General features: G+C 37.8%; 1 protein-coding gene and 1 long non-coding RNA gene across 3 annotated transcripts; one reads left to right on the plus strand and one right to left on the minus strand.

Moving 5' to 3' along the window:
• Positions 1–3: 3 nt before the first annotated feature.
• On the minus strand, positions 4–9,073 carry LOC128853049 (uncharacterized). Of its 2 annotated transcripts, XR_008451271.1 has the most exons (4): positions 8,774–9,073; positions 2,535–2,653; positions 1,818–1,942; positions 4–226 (listed from the first exon to the last, which is right to left on the minus strand). It is a non-coding gene; the product is annotated as an uncharacterized LOC128853049 (long non-coding RNA). The 2 variants fall into 2 exon arrangements; XR_008451270.1 differs by lacking the exon at positions 8,774–9,073 and having other exon boundaries at positions 2,535–5,956.
• CPB1 (carboxypeptidase B1) lies at positions 2,190–24,730 on the plus strand. The gene is made up of 11 exons (XM_009565592.2): positions 2,190–2,462; positions 2,569–2,644; positions 4,298–4,422; positions 6,841–6,940; positions 8,246–8,347; positions 9,094–9,195; positions 11,070–11,180; positions 11,279–11,369; positions 12,044–12,246; positions 18,118–18,202; positions 19,417–24,730. The coding sequence occupies exons 1-11, from the start codon at positions 2,392–2,394 to the stop codon at positions 19,602–19,604; spliced, it is 1,254 nt and encodes a 417-aa protein (XP_009563887.2). The 5' UTR covers positions 2,190–2,391; the 3' UTR covers positions 19,605–24,730.
• The last annotated feature ends 775 nt before the right edge of the window (positions 24,731–25,505 follow it).

Genomic DNA, 25,505 nt, shown 5'->3' on the forward strand with positions numbered 1-25,505 from the left:
ACCTTAATTATAAGACAAAATATGTGTCCTGAAGGAAATAGCTACACATACTCCTTTTAGGATTCAGCTGGTCTTGCTAGTTTGTTGATTAAAAAAAATTAAATCTTCCTTCTGAATCTTTCCAAAGATATAGGTAATACCACCCTCTGCACTCAGTATTAACTAGCAAAGGCCAAGGTTTACTCAGCCACAGCCAGCTGATGTGCTGTTGGCTTGCAACCAGACACTAGAAAGAACAGAAGGCTTAATTCAATTTAATTTGCTATTTTACTAATCCTTATGCTGCCCCTTTATCTTACAAATACTAAACATTTATATTACGCAGTAAGAAAAATAAGACGATGTTTACAGCTAGTTTATGAGCTAATCTGACAAATAACCATCAATCCCGAGATGCAAAATAAATCACTTAAATAGGATTCTGTGTCATTATTTTTTTCTGACCTAGTCTGGGCTGGAAACAGCAGAGACTGCCATTAGAAATTACAGTATTCAGTAATGCTTGCCAGCTCAGTAGTTGATGGCAGTAATGCTGCATCAATGATTGTTTGGAGAAAAATAAATATACTGCATATAACAACCCCCCAACTGCATGAAAAATCAAAGAATTTCTTAAAAGTGAACTCAAGCATTGAAATCTGGCAGTCTGCTCTTTCCAAGATGCTTCTCTGCGTTCAGTAGGAAATGATGACATCTGCAATTTGTTTGATTACATCTTGTGATCGTGTATTCAGTGCAAGATCTGGGCTTGATCATCTCCATATTGTTGTCCTAGAAGTATTCATGGGATCAGACCATATTATCTGATATCATAGAACACATCATTGTAAAATTAAAACTTCTGAAGACTTTGCAGTACTGTTGTGGCACTCTATCAGTATAACTCCTGTTATCATCCTTCTTAGGAGACTTTAAGTAAGACTATTGCTGGGCAAAAGCCTGCAGTGCTACAAGTTAGGTCATTAAACTAAGTTCAAATCCCATGATCTGGCAAAGACAATTTTGGATAAATAGGCTCAGTTCAGTTTTGGAGTCCCCTTTTAGGAACATAGTCATCATAGGTCATATTGTTCATCATAAACTGATGCATTTTTGGTACATTGATTTTAAAAATATATTTCTAGGCATTCTGTATAAAAGGCTAACAGCTTGCTGAGAACCTCATAAAAAATTAGGTGCAGAATCTGATGCTCATTCATCCTTAAAATGGCCATTGACAATTCAAATAAGATTAATATATATTAGTTTTCTAACAAATGTTCACATATTATATGATATGCTTGTATGTCAATTTCTGCAGAATAGCAGACATCGAGACAAAGAACATGTTCAAGATTATCTGTGTCTGAACCCTTTTAATTTGTCTGATTGCTTGAGCATAACAGAAGACAGAACCAACCTCATAAATTCTTTATATAGTTATACACTGTTTCATTTAGAACCTTCCTGTCGAAAACATCAGTTACCTCAGGACACAGCATCAACAGATAATTAACGTTACATTTAATGCCAAGTACTCATTAATGAAAACTAAGCAGATGCAAGAGCTGCGATGCAAACACACTATTGTTTCTCAGATAGTTTAGGCACAACATGAAAGGTAATGCTTAAAATGCTTTTGTACTTTTCATTTGATCATCTTGGCCTACATGTAATGCCCACAGTAGCGCTTAATTTAAAAGATTTTTACCTCTGATCCTTCCATGATCAAATTAGAGAATATGCAAGAAACAATGAATATATTATGTGGAGTATATGTACAACTCTGCCGTGACTAGAAATTTCTACATCCTCAGTTCTGCAGAGACATAAGTTACTCATAAGTTTCAGTGAAGTGACTGAGCAAAGAACAAGTTCAGTACTTTTCTTCTCCCTTGGGAGTAAAAAAAGAAGGTAACTGCTGCATCCCAACTGTGTTTCCTCTTCCTTTGTCAGAGTCAGCCTAATATTATGTAGAAAGAGGGACAACGCCATGTGACTAAAACCAATCACACTGCAACAACATCTGAGAAACATCTAACAATAAATAAAGTAACAATAAAGTTTGTTACCCAGCAAATGATTGCAAAAAAAAAAGAAAAAAGGAAAATTCACATACAACAGAAAAGAACAAAGTAAATTAAGTTCATTTTCTCATATCAAGAGTTTATCCAGCTCAAGTAGGAAGATTCTTTAGCCAGCCTGCCATGAGACTTTCAGCTGTTTTCACAGGTGTGGAGTAAAACACACGTTATAAATAGTATGCAAATAAAACAAGGCCAAGGGGATAATCTATCAGTTGATCAGTGGGTTGTTCCGGTGTTTAATTGATAAAAAGCAGGACAAACCAGGTTATAAAAGTAGCATAGAAGAACTGAAAACCTCTGGGCTTTTTTTTGTTTAAAAGAAAAAATGTGGGTGCTCTTGTTTCTCATAGGTGCTGCAGCTGTTTCTGCTCACCTGGAGGATGGTGCCTTTGATGGGTAAGAACAGACATCAAGTATTATATTTGCACAATCTCTTCTGCACGAGCAAAAGCCTTTAAATTGACTTACCTGTTTCAAATCCAATCTTTTTGTCCTCTTTCAGGCAGAAAGTGTTTCGTGTGATTCCGCAGAATGATGAGCAAGTGGAAATCATCAATTCCCTCGCCAGCAACATACAGGTAAAGAACCTGGGGAAAGGGCTATATTGCATTTGAAAGGAACATTTCTCCTATTGTTCAACTAGCATATACCTTTAAAAAGAAATGCATGCTACTGAATTAAAGACCTAATCTTGATTCCATTCAAGTCAGCTGGAATGTTTCTTCAGAAGAAGCAGGACAAGGTGATAAAGCTAAAGCTATGCAAATACATTCCAATACCTTGCTAGAAAGTCTGGTTAACCCAGTCTGAATATCAAAGCACCTACCACGATTTATTAATAGACTAAGTTAATCTGAATTGCTATATTCAGTGTGGTATACTTTCCAGAATGTATTAATAAAACATAGAAATTCCAACTACCAGAACTTTTACAGTTGTAGGCAAAACACTTTGCTCATGTAAATAATCAAAAAATTCATACTCCCAACAAAGTGAACTTTTCTTTGGCCTCTAGTCTCTCATGTCATCATTTCTTCTCTGACTTTCCTTTAAAGTTTCCTTTCTCTCCCATCAAGCTGTGTGTTTCTTACTGACCTTGATGTAGATATGTGATGACAAAATGACATGAGAAAAAACAATAAAGACAGCAAATGTGTTTTCAATATTTCTCTTCAGCTTTGATCTTGTAAAATAGCTGTTGATGAAAAAGACACCATTATCTGTAGAATGAAAGGATGATATTTTTAACGAAGTACAGATGTGGAGAACTATCATCAGCAGGCTAGTATAACATGCTGGAACAGTCATCTGTAGAAGAATACACTAGTGGAATGGTGCTACCAATATTAAGAAAATGAATATACCATGCTTGCTTTTAGATGTGTAGTATAAACAGATTGTTCATTTTCTTTTAAGCAAAGAAAATGTTCTTGGACTACCATCATTATGCAATGCAATCCGTCAGAACTGATGTGGTGGTATAACCTGCAATAGTCTTCTCACTTGAAGGAGACATGTACTCCATGGATATGCCCAGCAGCCCCAGTTTCCCTTACAGTCATGAGATGAAAGGCTGAAAAGGCATTAGGCAGGAAAACCACCTTTGCTTTCGTTGGTGTTTAATACGGTGCTAAATCCAGAAATCTAGAAGCTGACTACAGCAAAAATACATGAAACAGTAATAACACTGTCATTTGTCCACTCTGAACTAAAACTCTTCCAAAGGCACAGGTTCTTCACACCAACTTTAGTGAACCGAGTCTTAAAAGCACTCATACGGACAAGTCCTTCACAGCTGATTTATGTGAAGTATTCATATAGTTGTCTCTCTGCTACTGAGTCAGGAGTTCCTTTCAGTCTGATACTTACAGATAAACATCCAATGAAATTTGTATAAAGAATGAAAGAAATTGTTAAGATAATTATAATATTGATAAGTCTGTATGCACTCAAGACACTATAGAATACTTGGCATTTGTGGAACTGCCACTGCCATCTCCAGAATTCTGCCGTATATATTGCAGGGCCTAATAAAAAGTCTTCTTAATCAGTTTTCAGTTAAAATTTAGGTGGACACTTCTGATGAGAAAGGTCAGGTCAGTATAATAGGATAGGAATGAAATGCAGTATATTAATCACAATCAATATCAACATCACACACCCCCCTACCTGAAAATCACAGCCATACATATGTATTTATTTGTTTATGTGTACATTTGGCCTTCTTTCAGGTGGACTTTTGGCAGCCAGACTCTGTCACACTGGTAAGGCCAAAAACAGAAGTTGATTTCCGAGTTGAAGCTGACATGTCTTTAGAGGTTGAAGATCTTTTGAAAGAAAGTGGAATAGAATATACGTAAGTTTGTTCTCACTACTGTATTTTTAATAGAAGGAGATTAAACACTGGGGAAAATGTGTTTGATCTTTTCAAATTGGTCAGCTGATCACAATCTTCATCCCTCCTGTGGATGCCTCTACTGGGCTCAGCTTTCCTATGGCAGTTCAAATGGAATGTAGCTGCTCTGCGTTAAAGGGGTGAGATGAAATGTTGATAGAGATAAGAGACAGGAAGCAAAGGATTACCACCAGGAATTTCCCAGAGGTGAAATCTCACTGCAGTATGTAAGGATAGAGTTCAGATGGGACAAGAAAGATTTCCCACTAAAGACAAAACACAGCAAAGGTCTAGAAAGTGCCAGAAAATACACAAAATAGGTTTGTATGATAGTAACAGGGAACTGAAACCATAAAATAGTAAGTCCCAAGGTGACCATTCGAGGCTCCCTACTGAGTTCTCTAAGCAACAGAATGCTAGCTGAAGAGGGAAAAAGAAACCAACTGGTAACAAAGAGAAGACAATTCCCAGGTGAAGAGCCAAGGGAGTGGGAAGAACAGATTCCCAGGACAGCCTCAGGGTTACTCAAGTCACACAGCAGTTCCAAGGCAAGGGTTCCTCCAATGGGAGCTCTTAATTAACCTCAATATTTTATAAGTATACTACTTAGAAGTAAAAAAGTCCGGAGTTTCCATGATCAAATACAATTGCAGCATAAGTGGAGGGAAGAGACCACACTGCCACATTACACATGCCTGAAAATAGAAGAATTGTAGTGAGTAACACTAATGAGAGGGTAAGGAGAAAAGAGAGGGACCAGACATTTGCTTATACTTCATATCTTCCAATCACTATGCAAGCGTTAATTGAGGATGACAAGATGACTTTGGGCTGGAGAAAACTGGTCCTGTCTTCATTGCTCCTTCAGCTGCACCTGAGCTTTGCCAGTTGGTTTGGCCCAGCTTGATTGTAAGGCTTCTTCAATGTGCAATGGATATTCTGTCAACTTCATATACTTAGACACTGAAAGTCAGTGTTGGTTGACCAAATTCTTGTGACTTCCTTTGGCTGAGAGGTTTTGTCTCTCAAGCTCATGGTTGTTGCCACCAGACTAAACTCCTTCGACACCACACACTTCTCATTAAACATAACTTTTATGATCTGCTAAATCCAAGGATAATCAATGCCTAAACTTACTAGCCTCATGTTAACCATGCCCGATTTGGATGTTGCTGGGGACACAAAATCTAAAAACATCCTAGAAGAAATAATTTTCAATAATGCTGTGGCCCACACACAGCACAAGAATCCAATTTCAGTGGAATTTCCTCTTTGGCAAAGGAGGAGTTACTCTACATGTGTTAGTTTTTCCTATAATACTTGTGAACTCCCTGAGGCCCATGCACAAATCTTTTGATTGCAACAAAGGCCATAATGTCTGGAAGGCGTCCCTGACAAATTTGAGTGGCGCGTCCTTGTGACAATCCAAGCTGTTACAGTTCTTTTGAAGTGCAGCTGCAGTGCCGTAACATCATGTCAATGTAGTCATTTATGCTGTTTGTTCTGAAGGCTGGTGGTGCCTCAAAACTGGCCTCCTGCTCTTCTATTCAAATCATAAATTATCAAGGACATATCCTGGATGAGTAAGATTTCCAAGAACATTAAGACAAGCACTGGAAAAACAAGAGGACTTCATTTTTTGATAGCCAAGGTTAAAATATAAGCAAAAGGTCCTCAAGAGTATGTTCAGCAACGAGCTGTGTCTTTGTGTCAGCCCCAGGGAAACACAACCAGGAGAGATCCAACCAATCCAGACAGGATGCTGTGGTTTTCTTGCCATTGTGTTCTTCTTTAATAGCCCACCTCACATGGAGTAAAGTAGCTTGAAGGATGGATAATGCCACCTGCAACTGAGCTGTCAAACCACACATAAAATCTGAAAGTTGGTTTGACAAAGAATTTAATCAGGCAAACATCACTGGGTTGCTGCATGTATTACATTGCTGCAGTCTAATTGTCCTTCTGTGCCATAAATTCAAGAGAGGGCTCTTCTCCTGTTGAGGCAGAGGCAATCTCACAAGACGCGGTCAGCCCAGAGCTCATTTCTTACACATGCTCTATCTCAGCACTGACATTCTTCCTAAAGCAAAGTGTTGCTGTCCTGTAAGTTTGTTAATATTGGAGTAAGTAGGCAGGTGCTAATTAGGAGGAAGCTATTGCTCCCTGATTATTCTTGTGGCAAGGTTGAGGTAGGAAGTAGGTTGAAACTTGAACCTAATAAATCTCATTTTCAAATGCAAAAATCAGCCCCAACACACATTTCAATTCACAATCCATGCAGCCTGAATTCCAGCAAGACCCTGAAATGTTTACCTGGTATTTACTTTCTTACTAGCAAATTGTATGTTTCTCTACACTTTTCATGGTGCCCTATTGCAGAGTTCTGATTGACAACCTGCAGGCTGCACTGGATGCCCAGTTTGACAGCAAGGCTCGTTCAACCAGCCACAGCTATGAAAAGTACAACAGCTGGGAAAAGGTGAAGTCTAGATGTTTGCCGCTTTATTAGCTCGGTATTTTAGCCTCTTTAGTCAAAATGGCTTCTGATATGCTTCCCGTCTTCTCTGCTTTTCCTCTTCTGTTCCATCCATTAATAGGATAACTCCTTCTCCAAACTCCCCTTCCTCTTCTTTATTGCTCATTACCAAGTTAATCCGTATAACCCATTTCCCTACACCTATTTCCTCTACTTCTGCTCCCAATGCTGCAAAGAAACTTTGGCAGAAATCCAATGACCAGACTGACATTCTTCACCACTAGTTCGCTCTTTCCTTTTCGCTACTTCTCCCATCTCTTCTGCCAAGAAACCCCAATTCTAGCTCTTCATTCAGCACAAATCTTTCAGTTTTGTGCTGATCGTTACCCACTAAGCACACAGTAAATTTTCAAGCAAGAATATTTGCATTTCCTCTCCATGTGATCTCTATAGATCACGTACGGAACTAACAGATTTTCTTCCACCAGAACTCTACTAAAAATAAATCTTCTTTTACAAAGGTAAAAATAAATTTAAAAGAGCAAAAGCTCTTCTGACTCTGCAAAGGTTATTGGCATGCGAAAACTCACAAAAATCCATAATGCCAACCATTATTTTAGTATTCTCTTGCCATTTTGTCTAGATCTGTCTGCTGTTTGCTGGCTTTTTCTTAGCTCATAGATTATTCTTTGGGCATGACACGCATTTTTGTGTGTATGCGACAACTTTTTTGTTAGTTCTTGAAGACACCCATAACAAAGGGAGTCTGCTCCAATATTAATATAATAAAGCCTGTTATTATTTTCCTTAAATAATACATAGAATGAAGGAGAATTTCTTTCTTTTGTATCTAGCATTGGTGGACTGTTCCCACAAATCCCTGTCCAATACTTCTGTCAGTGGTTCAAGAATGATGATGAATAAAAGACCATGAAAGTGAAAAACATTACAACACGTACAAGATTTAAAGTATTAAATCTACTTAGCTTAACAAGAAAAAAATTTTCTTTTGTTAAGAGAGTTTAAGGGCTGACAAGGTCATAACTATGCAGGGTTAGCATTCAAAGGTTTTTGTAATCCACCAGCCATACACCGATGATGAGTTTAGATAAATTCATACTAGAAAATCTTAATTCAGACATACAGCTCTGGTAGAAGTAGGAATTAATTCTCAGAAATATATGAACAATATTAAATATCAGGTCAAGTCAGATGCTCAGAAGGACCACTCTGGCTTGAAGCCTGTGAATTACTTACTCTGGACCTGAGGACAGAGCCATCGGTAAATTTAACCTCCTTATTAAACAGATAGCTGCTTGGACTGCTGATATTGCGGCTCAGAACCCAGACCTTGTCTCTCGCAGTGTAATTGGGGAAACATATGAAGGACGACCAATGTACCTTCTCAAAGTAAGTACTGTGATTTCTATGTGCCAGACTTTTCCTGTATTAACCTCCACAAGATTGTAACATCTATTAAAACACTAATGATGCTAAGATAGTAACATACATTATGCAGAAAATCTAATACATTTAATTCAGTGCTACTATGATTTTTCCACCTTCTAAGATTTTTTTTTTAAATATAATGAATCAGAATTTCAGACATATAAGTCTAACCACACTCCTGAGAGCTATTTGAATGATCATCTACCTTTATGTTCTCTCCATCTGTTGTTTGTAAACTCATTTACTCTAAAAGGATCTATAAATGTCAATCTATAGCAATAGGCAACAAATTTGTTTGTATCTTCATCTTATATAATTTTTTTGCCAAAACTCTTACAAATAAATAAAACGTGATGAATTAAAGGAAAAAGGATAAAGATTACTCACCCAAAAATTAATAAGCATTTACAGTAAGTATCAGTCGAGCCAACAAAATCAACTCTTAGAGACACTACAGGAAATAAATCAACAGTGTAGAATAATAAAATAATGGGGGAGAAAGATTATCTACATTAATAAGAGTCTATTGTTTTAGCTGGAATATCATGGCCAGCTACAGCTGAGAGCACTTCACAGAAGTCCACTGAATGAAGGAATGCTATATCTGTATAAAGTTTTATTTTTCTAGGTCACCAAGTTGACTAACATGTTCTGCATACAAATTGTTCTGTTCATGACCTCAGAGTTTTGTCCTTTTTTTTTTCTAGGTGGGAAAAAGTGGTCCAAATAAGAAGGCCATCTTTATGGATTGTGGTTTCCATGCAAGAGAGTGGATATCCCCTGCTTTCTGCCAGTGGTTTGTGAAAGAAGTCAGTAAGCTTAAGGATGAAAAAGTATTTTACAAAATGCAGCTACGTTTAAGGAAATCTTAAAAGAGCTGAGCTGCTGTAGACTGCTTTTTTACCTCTAAATACCTGTCTGCATACCCCTTCTCCCACCTCAGATGGTTAGGGTGTAACTACTCAAATCAGATCTTAGAGGTTCAACCTGTAACCTTTCAGCAGCGTAAGACTACCTAAAAGCATGTGTAAGAGATACTGACAAATATGAGGGTTACTTACACAGTCTATAAATTCCGTTTTGCTTCTGTAGTCAGAGAAAGGTGAGACACAAACAAACAAGTCTAGTAACACTATAAACTCCACAGAGTTATAAGGAGTAGGGAAACAGGGAATTCAGGGGCACATCAGAAGACATCCAAACACATGCCAGAAGAGCTGTCTCCGTACAGCATCAGATGCTGTATTCCCTGCAACCAACATAGCAGAATGACTCAGTGATAGAATCTCATATTTTTGTAATAATTCCTGCTTGAATATTAAAAAAAAAAAAACAAACAAACAAAGCCAGAAGAAGCAGCTGGGATTAAAAGGCAAGTAAAGGAAAGCCAGAGTACGTGAGTGAGCCATGCTGGCAGAGGCCTTGGTGGCAAGTATAATCTCAGTCTTATCAGAAAGCCATGCGGTTTTGTGTAGGGAGCAGTGGAAATTGGAAGTGACATCTCAGTGGAGTCAATGGGAATGTGATTTCATTACCTCCTAATAAGGCTGCAGACATTATGTGCTACCATTTTTCTCTTAGCAATTCACGTCACTACAGCTGTCATTTTCGCTGTCTGGTCACTTAATTCATGAGTGTGCCTGACACCAGCAGTGGCTCTGCTCAGTGGATCCAAGTGTGGATAGGCAGACGTGCTCTAAAAGTGCAGTCCTCTGAGTGTTATCAGCAGTTCACTTGGCATTACTTCTAGACACAAAAGTAAAAAAAAAACCTAGAGAGAAACATGAGCAAGGTGGATTGTCATATGTATCTCCAAAGAAAAACAGGCATAAAAAAAAAACACAGGAAAAAATAAGTTCTAGTGATGTGAAACTGGTTTTCTAGATTCTACATCCAACCTTCCCACTTCTTAGTTACAGGGCAATAGATGCCTTTTCTCCATTGTATGTGTTGTCCTTTACACCTGTGTAAAGGAAACATGGGTGCAACATCCTACTTAGAACAAATTGCCATGATCATCACATGCTCCCTTGATACTGATATAAACCTGTGAACAAGCATACAAGGTACCAGGCCATGAACAATCAGGATATTCATCTTTATGGCAGGAGTTCTTATGTTTGTTACTCAATGTATGTGTCTGGAAAATGGCAGGGAAACATCCCTATGAACATGTGCATCCACAGCATTATGACTAGAAATGTTAAGGATATTCTTTGGAAATATTCTCTATAATTTTAGTTCTTGATGAAATTTCTCTGTGCAATAGATATAAAAAATGGGAATAAGGATTTTCCTTCTCACAGAAATTAAACCCAAATCTTTAAGATCACAGGATGTAGGGAGAATATTATAGAGAGGAACTTTGCTCTGTCTTTAAACGAGAAGCTATTAGATGCCAATCTCTTTCCAGTGATCTGTTCTGTTCAAAATCACCATTGCTTTACCATATAATTTATCTACCAGAATGAGATGGCTTTCTTACGGCAGTGTGGTTTGAGTCAATGTAAAACTTCTAAGTATACGTAACATCACAGAGCTGCCATCTTACGTAGTGGAGTGACCTGGATGACTTTGTCCACCACATTTGTTACTTCCTGAGCGAAACCCAGGCCTTTAAATACGCAAGGAAGATACACACCCATGAAGGCATCATCAGCTTTTTCTAATTTTCTCCAACTAGGCTGTTGAAACCTATGGAAAAGATACTGTCATGACCACACTTCTCAACAGCTTGGACTTCTATGTTTTGCCTGTTGTTAATATTGATGGCTACGTTTACACTTGGACAAATGTAAGTACATTCTTCTTTCTCGAAAAGACTGTTGCTGGAAAAGCCAACCATTAGAACTTTCCCATAGTCTTGATCTATACTTCACCTTTCTATTTCAGAATCGCATGTGGAGAAAGACACGCTCTAAAAATCCTGGTAGCCTTTGCATTGGTACTGATCCCAACAGGAATTTTAATGCTGGCTGGAGCAGTAAGTGTCATCTAACAAAAGCTGTAGGCAATCATACAGAGGCGCAATAGCCAAGATGCTTAATTATAGATTTTTCCTACCTGATGGCTGGTCCAAGCCAAGCTGAAGTGACAACCACTAGTACAACATTGTGGAGTAGCTTATGTTCAGTTTTGGGGGCAGGTTTTGGGAAAAAAAAAAAAAAAAAGACTTTAGCTACTAGCATCATCAATATGGCTATTTCTATGAACATATATGCACACAGATACACACACTGCTATGAGTTCAGAACAGAAACCAAAAGTTTGGTTTTGGTTGGTTATGCTTGGTGGACACAGGTTTATTTGAGGTGCTTTCCATTTGACTGATTCCTGGAAGCGTCCTAAAAATTAGGGAGATATGCAAGGAGAGGATTATTAATTATTGAAGTGAATCAATATCTCAAATCACTTAGATAATACAGGGCTTTACATCAATACTCATGTTCTTTCAGCTACGCACAGGGTGCATCAGGGTATATTTATTTAATGCTATGTCATGTTGCCCAGTGTCTTACCTATGAAATAAAATAGTCTCTCCTATGATATAGCACGTGTGTCAGTAGGATTTCCAAGGCAGAAGGTGATGTAACATGATTCTCCTAATAGTCTACTTTTTTCATTAAATACTCATTAAATTCACCTTTTTTTTCCCAGCTGTTGGAGCCTCAAAAAACCCCTGTGATTCCACTTATTGTGGCTCTGCACCTGAGTCTGAAAAGGAGACCAAGGCTTTAGCTGATTTTATTCAAGAACATCTTTCTACAATCAAGGCATACCTCACAATTCACTCCTATTCCCAGCTGCTACTGTTTCCTTATTCATATACTTACGAATTACCATCGGATTACGAGGAACTGGTAAGTCTCTTTGCCATTTTTGACATAATGAAAAGAATAAGTAAAACTCACCACTTGCTATTTATGTCCGTTTAAGCAGTTTCTTTAACATCTGGAAAGAGTTTGTACTGCCAGTTTCATAGTTTGTACTTCTGTGTTTCATAGTGAGAATAAGGGAAACCATGATGCCTTCAAGATAACTTAAGCACAAGATAAACTCAAAAGCTTTGTTTAATTTCCACATACACAACGAATTTGCCACAAGGTCGGGTTTCTCTTCCAGTCGTGCTATACAGCAACCCACTGCTTCTTCCAGACTCAAGAGGTTGCTGTGTTTAATGTATTACACAGAAACATGCCCTGTAAGTCAAGCTAACAGCTTGATAGATTGTAATAACTATGAAATTACTGAACTGGTATCATCAACAGCAGGCAAGGATCTCTGCCTACCACTTCGTACCAAACCTTAGTTCTCACTGAAGTAAAATGGTGAAACTCCTACTGAAAAAGGTTCAGGACAAGGAGGCAGCTTTTGTCAAATTGAAAACAAGATAGAATACAGAGAAAGACCACACCCTAACACCATGTAAGTAAGATAACAAGAGTCTGGAATTTTATTTTTTTTTTTAATCCTCAAAAACAGAGAGAGGGATTAAAACTATTAGATGTGAATAAAAGTTGTAAACATTTTGTAAGGCCAAAAATCAACAATCACCAATAATAAAATTACTTCAGTTCCCTGGCACATTAGCAATTAGAAGCTGTTGGCAAGGGAAACAACACAGCAAAACAAAACAAACTAATCTTGATTCCTTGTCTTTCCTGCACGCTGCCAAAAGTCCAAGGCAACCACGCTGTGTGTTGCTCTGCTGTGCACATCTGACAGATTTATGAGTGCTCCCAAATAGATGTCATGATCCTGAAGCACAAATAAAAAATTGGAGCCAACACTGAAGTTTCCTGGTACATTTTTTACAGTTTACAAGAGAGGATGAAATTAAGATCAAGATTGTGTTGTCTTTATTTATATTCCAGAAATTTTTAATTGCAATCATTCCAGGAAACTGTAGTAATTTTTTCAGTTTTTACTTCACATTTCACACATTGCAGTTCAGTCTGAACTAATAAAAACCAAAAATCCTTGAAAGTGCTTTGTTGTCAAGATCACAAAGTCCCCATGTGTTAAAAATTTGCATGACATTCTGCTCAATTTTTCGAATCAAGAGCAAATGTGATGAAACATAACTAAAAGTACAGCATGTTTCTCACTATATTACATGGAAAAAGTTTACATTGACATATCATTATTAAAAGAATCCTTAACAATAAGAAAGAAACTAAATACTTTCCTAGGTTTTCAAATTCATTTTTTCAAATTAAAGTTTTACTTTAGCAATGTTCTATTTCAATACACAGTAAAATTTAATGAATCACCCATACTAAGGTTTCCCTGAATTAAAAGGCTATTGTGCTATTACCATTCAGCATAAAAATAAATAGCTCGGGAATGCAGGCTATATATTTCTCTTCAACCATTTGATTTCATTTTGTAAGTTAGTTTTTCCAACACCATTTCATCCTATATTTTAAATCAGGCATACTGATCCCAGAGGGAGTTCCATTATTTTCCACTACAAAGCAATCACAAATCTCACCATCATGACAAGGTGACCTTATGAATGTTTTTCACATCTTAATTAAGGGAAAATAGTTCCTCTACTGGTGATCCCAACAAAAAGACAGCAGGATCCCAGAGGTGTTCAACTTGTGTAGCATCTGATTTTAACAAGAGAAGACTTCCTGCCAAAAATCCTTCTTCTGGAGAATAAGATCAGAGTATCACCCCATCAACATTGCCCGTATTTGGGATAATTAAACAGAAAGGGGCTAATTCACTCCAATGTCAGTGAATTAAATAGAAAGACTGACTTCAACAGGTCATGTTCAAAAATGCAGCTTTTCAGGTTACTTCAATTAACTAAAACACATTCATTAAAGCTGTGAGTAAAGAAAATTTAAGATTTTCAGTCTTGAAATGAGACAGCTACCAACAGAGGTATTATTTTGTATGCCAATTACTGTGTTTCATGTCTAAAGGTTCTGTCTAGGTTAGAGAAATACTGAAGAATGAGAATCTCAACTGTAGTAGAAATTGTTTGGGCAAATAAAAGGAACATAGATTGTTTTGCAAATTAAGAAGCAAAATTTAGAGTGCCATTAGCTTATCTTAGATGTTATTTTTGCTCTGACAGATCTAATAAATTAAAGGAAATATAGTTGCCATTTCTCATCTCTTCCAGCAAGCAACTGGACATGTGCTTAAACAAAAGCTCATATGTCTGCTTATCATTAACAACATTTTGTTCCACTGTATTAAAGGTAGCTTAATGCCATGGGGTTTATGCTGCATTCCAGTGTCTGAGATACGGAAGGGCATAAAAATTGAGCAATTTGAGATTGAAGACACTGAGTCTGCAGAAGAGAAAGATGTAGAGAATGCTTGTACCTTCCTTTCCTGCCAATGTACCAAACAGTGAGTGCTTGGGCCTCAGGGCACTGAGAATCCTAGACATTCTTTAGCTCTACTGTGTTGCTATAGCAAATCAGAACAACCTCAAACTTAGTGTAAGTTACTTTGAGTTGGGAATTAGAACTATTCCTCAATCACCCTTGGCAGCGGGGTGTAAAACATGATGAAAGTCATTTATGTCCCCTCCTTTCCACGAGTTTCCACTTTTCCCTTAGATGCAAGAGAAGCACTGAGGAGCTCAATCCCAAAGCTCACTAGGATTTTCCCAAAACTTCTCCCTTTATTCAGTGTTCTTGTTTTGGTTGTCGTTGTCGTGTCCACCCCCTACCGGGGTGTTGCACAAAACTTTCACTGTTATCCAAACAGTACTTGAACAACAAAAATAAAAACACCCAAGGCAGAAAAATCTAGGTCAGGAATTTCTCAGAAGTTACACAATATTCTTGTGATGACACCCTGAAAGAAATATGTACTCCTTTTGGTGAATCACACTTTGCCTGCTTCATAATCCTCTTGATTCATTCTTTACTATACCCTGGAGTGTTACCCTGTGCAAAGAATACACACTTGAATCCATCTCCTACAGAGAACAAAAGCAATAACTTCACACAATTAAAAAACGTGCTTGGCAAGACCAGCATGCCCCCACATCCCAAAAAGATTCTTTTCATCTTTATTTTACTATTCGCATATCTGTTGTGTTACAATAAAGAACTATGTATTTAATCACACTTTTGATAAACAATTCAGCCTATATTTTTTATGGGCTCACATTTTAGCCTTATCTTCTATTAGGTCACCCTACTATTTCCTCATTTTCAGCAGACAAATCTGGCTTTATTAATTCTTGTTTCTATTTGAATTGACTCTGAGCTATGATTTGATAAAGCAGAGGAATGTGCATCGTGTCCTTCCTTCCTTACCAGCTTCAGTTCCATCTCTCTGTTAAATAATAAACTCAGCACCAAAGGCAGGACTACAGCCAGCTCATACTCATTGTCAGATTCAAGTATTTGTATTTTTACAGTCTGGGAGGCTGCAGAATATATTAATTTACAACCCAAGAGAATTTTCTAGGCACAGGATTTCAGTTTGTTTTACTTGAAAGTATACTGGCCACCTTGATTACTGTTTAAGCTTACCAAAATGCACCTTCCATACTGGGCTGGTCTAGCATTTAATTTCCTTTTGAGTGCTTAAAGTAGGGTATGGTAGAAAGTGGAGATATGCCCAGAGTCCGTGCAGCCTGTAAGAAGAGTGAATTTGGACTACAACTCTATTAGGAAAGCCAATGGTAGGGAAAAAGGGGAAAAAATCAGATATCAAAACTTCTGATAAAAGTTTCATTTCATGATGAAATCTTAGGTGCTCAGTCATGTTTTCACTTAGACAGATCATTTAAAATACCACCTTGATCTCCAGTCTGGAGAGCTCGAGGAAGTTGTTTATTTGGGTTCCAAGCTCTTAACAGCTGGAAATCGCAACTGCTCTTCTTACAAATCACCCTTTTAACAGCTTCCTGGCCAACAATAAAAACTCCCTCAGGCAAGATTTCCTGACATACTTATTTTGGTATCTCTTCTGGTATGATTTAAAGCCATCATTTGGTAGCTGAGTGAAAGGAATGCCCCATTCTTCCCGAAGAGCAGCTCTGCTGTTCTATTGCCCTATCGTGCAATTTACTAGAGGAAGCAAATGCTAGTTACCAATAGATCTATACAGAATATCAGACTGTCTTTACAAATTTAATTTCCACTTTGTATATATATGAAAAGCAGGAAGACACAGATTACATTTAAAATTCATTTACTATTGAGAGAAGACTTGACTCAATCACAGCTGCTGATTAAATGTGTATATTATAAACAAAAGTTGACTGAAGAAAACGTGGTATCACTAGGAGCCAGTAATCCTCTCAGCTTGCTAATGGATTAAAAAACCCAACAAAACAAAAAAAAACCCAATACTGTACAGAGCGCAGCTACACCAATTCCTCTGAATCCAAGACTGTGAAATGCAAAGTAAAAATTCTTCCTACAATTGCTTTGGACAACAGAGAGGCTACAAACCCAACCCCACATTCAGGCACAGCCAGTGCTATAGATGGAAGGAGAAGCTTCAAACACTCTTTGGTCTGCATTGTTTAAATATTCCTAATGTGGTAAAAGATCACAAACACCTACAGCAAACTCCTATAATTCTAGGATGTTCAAAATACAATATTTGGGGATAGGGAAACACAATTCTGCAATAAAATAGGCTGCCTTTGCTAATGCAAACATATTTTGATGCCGTTTTGCAGCAGCTGAGAAAGATCTCTCACTTAGCTAAGATTTTCTTAGTTAAATTGTCCAGTATGCCTTTTGAGTAATTCACAGGAACGCATAACGAGGAACAGAGAATATTTTCCAATATATCTTTCACTGTGAAGTATGCCAGAGTATAATCTACAGAGCAAGAAGGGGCTAGAGGAAATTCCTAGAATAGTAAACCACTCAGCTGTAAGTTATAAAGAAAGATACAACAACCCATTGCTGATTCTTATATTGAACATCTGCTTTCAAAAATCATTCATATTTATCACCTCTTAGTGATGGTTTTCATGTTTTATTATCAACTTGCTGTATAATGAAGACCTGGAAAAGCCACACGTTCCAAAGAAAAGTCTGTAATTTTCCTTAATACAAACATACAAAGCTTCGTAGTACTATTGATAGGTCTGATCCAATCAGTAGGAGTTGAATGAGTCTCTCTGTGCACAGGAAATGAATTGAAATTAATGAGACTACACATATGGTTCCAAGGCAATTTATGCCTTTTTCTAGTTGTTAATATTTAGAAGACCTTAATCTGCTTCCAGTTGTATCACTGTTCAACTCCACTGACTGTGCTGACTACTTTGAATTTATAGCTGCATAAGTAGATGGAAAAGAAAGGCTGTTGTATGTTTGAAATTTACTGTGCCATGTTACCACTCTTCTCTAAGATTCTCTTATCTCTAAATAAGATTCTTTTTTCAGTTTTAATCTTGTACAAGTTTCTTCTAAGCATAGAAAATCCTGTTCCCTATTGTCTTCTCACCTATCCAAACAATACTGGAGTGCACAGCAGGCTGTACATCACTGGAGCAATACACAGATGTGCACTGCGCTCCATTAAAGCTTGGAGAACGAGCTCTACTGATAAGCTCTTTTAACAACAACACGACAAGCTGTTCCTGGTCAGCTACTGACACCTAGTCATTCTGAGACGTGAACAACAGTTTTCAAGCATGGCTTTTCAGTTTATTCAACAATGTATTTGCTTACATTCAGTCAGAATGCTTCTGAAAATCTGCATTTATCATTCTTCTTTTTCTACAGAATTCCATTGCTGAAGCTGCATCCAAACAGCTGGCCAGTTTGCATAATACCAAATATAACTATGGCCCAGGAGCTAAAACAATCTGTAAGTACTGGCCTAAATATACTAGCTGTTTATATTGAGCACTACTAAGACTATCAAATGCAGTCTTCTAGTGATTCTTGTTCCTCTTCCTTAGTCCCCTTATTTCTTCACACGCACATACTCAGAAGTATATATGGAATCTGTCATTTCTAAAATAGAGGATGATATATTCCTTAAGTATCCCACGGAGTGTGTGACCCCTTGGAACATAGAATGAAGTGGTAAAGGCTTTAGGAATTCACGTGCATAGCACGAATTCCCAAAGCATACACAGCTTAGATTCAAACAGAAAAATCTCAACTTGAGATTTTCTGCATTTCTAGTATCTCAAAGTCAAAGGGAAAGATGATGTGAATACTAAAGAATGGCTTCAACCACTCTACTGACACAGATGATTGTTTCTTTTACTTTGCATTACTGTCTGAGAAATGTACTAATTACAATTCCAGTCTTCTCTCCTTCTTGGAAATTCAGCTGTCAGGTTACGTCCTTTGCAGTGTCAAAAGCTGAGTTGAGACTGCCAAATCTAGATTTCTACAACTTCAATATCTTCTATATTTAGATCTCCTAATTTACTTAAACTAATTTCTTTTCCCTTTTTCTCTTTCCCTAAATAATATTTAAAAAATAAAATATTTTAAAGGACAGTTTCTCCCAATTTTTAGAATATTTATGTAGATTTTTCCTTTAAAAATGTTTTGGTGATGCTCAGCAATTGTGGAGGTGCCTTCCTTAGCAAAAGAGACTGCCTTCATTGTGCCAAAGTACTGGAAAAGGAGGGTACCACTTGTCCAGAAGAAAAAGATACAGCTGATATCCCAGATCTGCTGCTCTTTCAGATTTGTATGAACCTCAAGAAGCTACCTAGTGGGAGGGTATTTGCTTCTGCTATGAAATCTTTCTAAACAACCCCATGCAAACATGCTATTCTGTTCCTTAGACATTCCTCTCATATTCACCCCACAATATTTACAAGGAGGAGCAGTTTAGCTTGTTTTCAATTGCTTGCACGCATCAGCTGGAACAAAACTCACAAATAGCCTAAAATCACAAAAAAATTCCATAAGCAGGATAAATCAATCAATTCACTGAATATTCCTTTTTATCTGCCCCTTCTGCATTTCTGGCTACGTGTCTTGACTCCAAAGTATATCACATTTCAATGCATAGCCACACTTTTCCAGTTAAGATTTATTTTATTTCTTTATTAACAGATCCTGCTGCAGGGGGCTCTGATGACTGGGCTTACGATCAAGGCATCAAGTACTCTTTCACTTTTGAGCTCCGAGACACTGGCAGATATGGTTTTGCTCTCCCTGAATCTCAGATAAAGCCAACCTGTGAAGAAACTCTGCTTGCTGTTAAATATATTGCCAATTATGTTCTTGAGCACTTGTATTAGAATGCTGTTAGAAAACTATTAAATGAGGTTTGATTCAAAGATGCCTTATTTTTACTCTTCCCTAACAATAGGTTTTCATTTTTCTTTACTTAATGTTCCTAGTCATATCCTTAGAGCATCATAGGTGAATAAAACTATAAGTTTGTCAGGAGAAAATACATTATTCATTAAGGCAACTGATACAGTCGGAGTAGTCTAAAATTAAAGGGCACAAAAATCTTAATCAACTTATGGTAAAGGTTTCCTTAATGATTAAAATTATCTTAGTTTAATCCAGAGCAGATGGGCAGAGCATTAGAACTTATGCAGCCTGAATGCTAAACAGAATGAAACCAGCTAGGTGATTCATATAAACATGCTTTCATCCAACCATTCATCGCCTCAATGGCAACAGTAGCAAGGAAAAGTTCACATCATACACTTCCAAAATGGTGCTAGCTGTCATATGCCTTTCTGAATTTTCTGAAAACCCACCCTGGATCTGCCTCTTCACTGAAAGCTGGTTTGGATCTGAGGTCACTGCCAGTCGATCTAAACTTGGTGCTGAAGCTTATAACTACTATTAGTTTTAACGACCAAGATTTGATAGAATCATGCTATAAAATATCCTGCACTTAAGGCTGTCATGCTCACTACAGTAGCATTTGTCAAAATATTCCGAGTCCCCATACTTCTTGGGGCCCCACATGTTCCTACTGTTATGAGCGGAAGAACTGTAAACAGGCATAAAGACTGAGTCAGGTGATAAATGATAAACTGTTTCTTTTATGAGAAGCTGTAAAGAATTATCCCCTTCCGATCGATTCTCTCTACAGGTAATGTAGGTCTGATTGGTTCTGAGTGGGTGAGAGTGATAAATAGCCACTCTGTGCAGCTTCCTTAGGCAGCTGCAGAAAATGTGTTTGGCATTTATTAATGCAGTTTAGAGCTCGGTTAATGCGAGACACCCTCTGCAAAAAGATGGCAAAAAACCTTATGTCAACACAGAACCTGGCTCACCTCTCTGCCATCGCTGGAAGCTCTTAACAGAGACTTCCACTGTCCATTGATGCTCCTGGAATTAACATTATTTCTGGCAGGTCCATAGCTGATGCACACAAAACATCCCATAAAATGAATCTTAAGAGAGAAAATGTTTTTCCCAAGAAAATCATCAAATTCAAACCTGCCAAGAACTGCCTCTTCTCTGTAGAGAGAAACAGAAAGACAGAGTCCAATTTCAAATGCCATTTTCATTTACACATTTAGAAAAAAGAAGGAAGACATCCACTACATCAGTTAGCCCAGCAGCACTCAGATTAAACTAGTCCTCGTACACGACAGATCCATCTGGTTTTGATCACTGATGAAACTTGGACCCACGTGTGAAAGTAGCGTGTACCAGTAAAAAGAAATATCATTGTGTTTTGCAACAGAAGTAGCGGGAAGGATAATCAACATTACTAAAAATAGCACAGGATGCAAGCAGAACATACCGGCCAGAGCCAAACATGTCACAAAGAGCAAAAAAATAAATTACTCAGAATATAAAATATTTTCGCTAATTTTAACTAAGTATTAACAACCACCCAGATACTATCCTTACTATAACTGTATTGTTTGGGGAGATAACAGAGGCCTTACACCACTGCAAGGTGAATTGTTGATACTCAGCACCATTCATTACTAGGAAGTCTCTTTGTAGGATGGCAGGCAAGAAATCACATCATTACAAATACTGTTGAGGCATAGGTAACACTCAGCAGCTCGCATAGTGCTAGAGGTACCACAGTTAACTTTACACCATGACTCCAAGGCAGGATATGGCACATATGTGGTAGCTCTGACATCCACGAAGTCAAATCACAGCAAGGCAGTGATACGCAGCTTTTCTGTGCCTCCTCCACAGAAGACACTCACTAACACCTCTGGTCCAATTATGTAGATGCAGAGACGAGCAATTAAACATGATACATCATCCATGAAGCTTAGAACATAAAACAAAGAATACACGGGAGAAATTTAAGCAGGAAAGGACATCCTGCTAATAGGTAAGCTGTTAAGACAGAGACACTGGAAGAAAACATGGAGAGGAAGCAAAAGTTCAGCAACATGTCACAGTGCTTCAAATTCCAGCATTGCTCTCAAAAAACATAGCAAATCCATATGCAAAACTGATTGACAATATATTTTTCAAGATGCCATTGTAGTTATTTGAAGCCAATTCCTCAGTTATAAAATAGTTCTTAAAGAGAACCAGGAGAGACTTGGTAAAAGAAATAAAAACACATTATACGGATAACAGAGGTAAAGTTTGACATTTCTAAAACGTGGACTTTTTCAATAAATCTAAAGAAGAATTTCCAGTGTTCTCCAAACTGAATCTTTTTCTCAATTTCTTACACCAAATAAATCCATAAGGGAACAGTAAACACTTCACCAATGCTAAAATATAAATAAGGCCCACCTCACAAACAATCTGTGGTTCTGATTTTAATTTAATTGCACACTTCAAGCTGAGTTTTTACTGTGAACACTATAAGCCCACAGTGTAATTTCAAAGCATCTATTTTTCATCATAATCATGTTTATGAAAAAAAGCCATGAAAAAAATGGGGAGTAACTCTGCAGCTGTGTCATACCTGGGAGTTCTGTCAAGGATGGAAGACTCTCAAAGAAACACCTTAATGCACAGTCAGAGAGGGAAGACTGGCAGTGTCTCGGGCTGCGCTAGGCAGAGTAGTGCCAGTGGATCAAGGGAGGCATCCCTCCCCTCCACTCAGCCCAGGTATGCTAAATCTGGAGTCCTAGGTTGGTCCAGTGCTGGGCTTCCCAATAAAAGAGACAGCGACACACTGAAGAGAGTTCAATGATGATATAGAGATGGTTGAGGGACCGGAGAATCTGTCATACAAGGAGAGGCTGAGAGCTGGAAGTCTTCACCCTGGAGATGTGAAGGCTTGTGGGTATCTTATCTACGTGAATAAATACCTGATGTGAGGGCATGAAGACAACAGAGCCAGGCTCTTCTCAGTACTGCTCAGTGATAGGACAAGAAGTAATAAGCACAAACTGAAGCACAGGAAATTCCATGTGAACACAAGACAAGACATTTTTACTGTGTGGGTGCCCAAACACTGGAATAGGTTGCCCAGAGGTGTTGTGGTGTCTCCATCCTTAGAGATGTTCAAAATTTGACTGGACACGGGCCTGGGTAACCTACTTCAGGTGACTCTTGCTTTGAGCAAGGAGTTCAACTGGATGGTTTTGAATGGTCCCATCCAACCTCAACTGTTCTGTGATCCTAAGAAATTAATCTCCGCCTGATGCAGGTCAACCAAGGACAGAGATGAACAATTTCAGCTTTTCCTATTTGATTTATACCACTCCTTTAATTAGATAAATGGAAAGGGAGCATTCTGCTTTCTGGCTTAAGAATCATGTCAGAAATCTGTCATCTTTCCCATATTAAACTATTGTTTCACTAAACACATTCAAACAATCAATTCATTTCAGTGCTCCAAAACTCAAGAGAGCCTAAGAACTGATGAAGTGTTTTAAAGACAATGGCCTGTCCACATGCAAGGTCTCATAGGAGTGACATCAGACACCAGACCACTCTCAGAGGAAATATCCCCAGTATAGATCACAGCTGCAAAGGCTGACAAAGGCAACACTTACAAATTCTTGATTCTTTAACATATGAGGCAGGTAACTCATGCACCAAAAGGAATGAAGTCCCAACATCTGTGTATGAGTGGTTCTGGGGAAGGTATTTCCAAGTTTACTCGAGTTTTCAAGCAGCTGCTGACACATAGTGGTGATTCAGGGAAGGAAACTTTCTTCCTTATTGATCCACACTCAGCAGCTTCAAAAACTGTGCTAGAAATGAAACCTATGATCACAACACAGCCTGCTCCAAACTCTGCTTTGCTGACATATGGCCTCAGTATGCTTCCTGTCACTGTACACTTTTCCAAGGACAGATGTGGGCTGTGCAGTGAAGCAGATTGCCTCTGTGCTCCCCACTGCACTCACTACAGCTGCACTACAGCTGCAAAGTCTTTTTTTCCGCAAGAGGAAAGGAAACATGCGAATGCCACTTTCGACAATGGGATTGCATCCCTGTGCTTTACAGGAAGGATGCTAGCCTACTTGCAGTAAAATTTGCAACCACAGAAAACAGTTTAGCCAAGAAATAGAGAAATATTTCAAAACATCTCAAACTTTTTCTTCATTTTTTTTTAAATGAGGCACACCAGATTCTTGGCAAACACTGAAGTGTTTCCTTTCAGCATTTACTAGAAGACTGAAAATGCTTAACTCTGCAAGGAAAGTTATAAATCACATTGCTTTAATATAAAACCCACTCCCAACTTCCTGGTTTCATGGGGAAAATACAAATATCTATGTTTCTCTTCAATGCATTGGTAAATTAAGCTATAGGAGCCATCATAAAGACTGTAATGAAGTAAAAAAGGAAAATGGTTCAGGACTAATGGCTGTCATCCCTGCAGATGCCCATGCTGCTGCCGACACGAGAGAGTGAGGCCACAGAGCGCAGCTCAGTGTCACGATGAACAGTCAGCACATGTACAGAAATGATCCAGCTCAACAGTGTCTCTGTTCCTACAAGAGTTAGTTCATAATTTAATCAACCTGCTACAAAAATCAAGGCTTGCTAGTAAATTTTTAATATGACAAACAGCACTCAAAGGACAAGTGTGCTGTGATGCAGCACTGACATCATTGTTGACATGTATGTTGCATCATTGTCACTCATCACCATGATCCCTTTTCCACGATTGCAAATGTGCAACATCCTCAGATTATGAAACAGTAAATACAGGAGTAGATGCAAAAAGTCTGCTTTTCATTGATTTTTTTTCCTGTCCCTGTTCATAGGATGTGCATGCAATAAAATAAATAAAGGTAATAACCTCATACATGTAAAGATTTAGAAGTTGAAGTGTTCAACATGCTTAGCAGAAATAGTCTAATGTTGAGATTTATAGTACATTCAAATCCAGAAACTGAGACATTTTTCTCTTAAGAGAATACCCCTTGTGTCTGATGGCAGATACTCTGTTCGTCCATTCTCTTCCTAGGTCTATGCACAGTAATGCCACCCGGGTCTGCGGATTCACTCTTCACTCACCCTGGAATAAATGAAAGGAGAAGCAGGCCCTCCTTACGGTATGCTCAACTAATGAGTTCAAGCCTATTGAGATCAACAGTCATTCCACTCAAGAACTAAACAGTGAATACTGCAAAAAACATTGGAATTTCACTGAGGGTTTTTCTGTTATTTTTCACATAGCTTCTATTAATTCTACAATGATTTTTCAAATGTACCCAGGAATTGAATGAATAAAGGGTTCAAAAGGGAATGTTCATTTTATACAGACTTTCACAAAACTCTTCTTATATTTTTCTCCACAAATAGAAGTGCTGTTCATGACCCGAAGGCTTTCTTTAAGGATCATAAATAGAACATTTTCTATTTGAATGGAATTGGAATTCCTAATAACACAATGATGTTTTATACTTTCCCTCTTTCAATATGTACCTTTGAATCGCATCTCAAAAGCAACAATATAATCCTTGTAAATGTGGAACACCTTTCCTTCATTTAAAAGGAAGGCCGAATAGAAAATGATGCTTTATTTCTAGCTTTTGTCACCACTGTTCCCTTGCAGTTTCAATATCTCACATCTCTACTGTAAGTTTTACTGTCACTGACAGCAGTTGTGGCAACAATATATTCAGCAATAAAAAAAAGTTTCAAAATAGTGAGTTATTTTACAAACGTTCTTAACACAAAATTAACTTCTATTATACACTTTCTAAATTAGAAAATCCATTACACCTCAGAACTTAAAAGAAATTAAAACTTGCTTTTAAAAAAAAGCTCTATTACAC

This window comes from Cuculus canorus, chromosome 9, assembly GCF_017976375.1.
Source record: "Cuculus canorus isolate bCucCan1 chromosome 9, bCucCan1.pri, whole genome shotgun sequence".
Classification (NCBI taxonomy): Eukaryota; Metazoa; Chordata; class Aves; order Cuculiformes; family Cuculidae; genus Cuculus; species Cuculus canorus.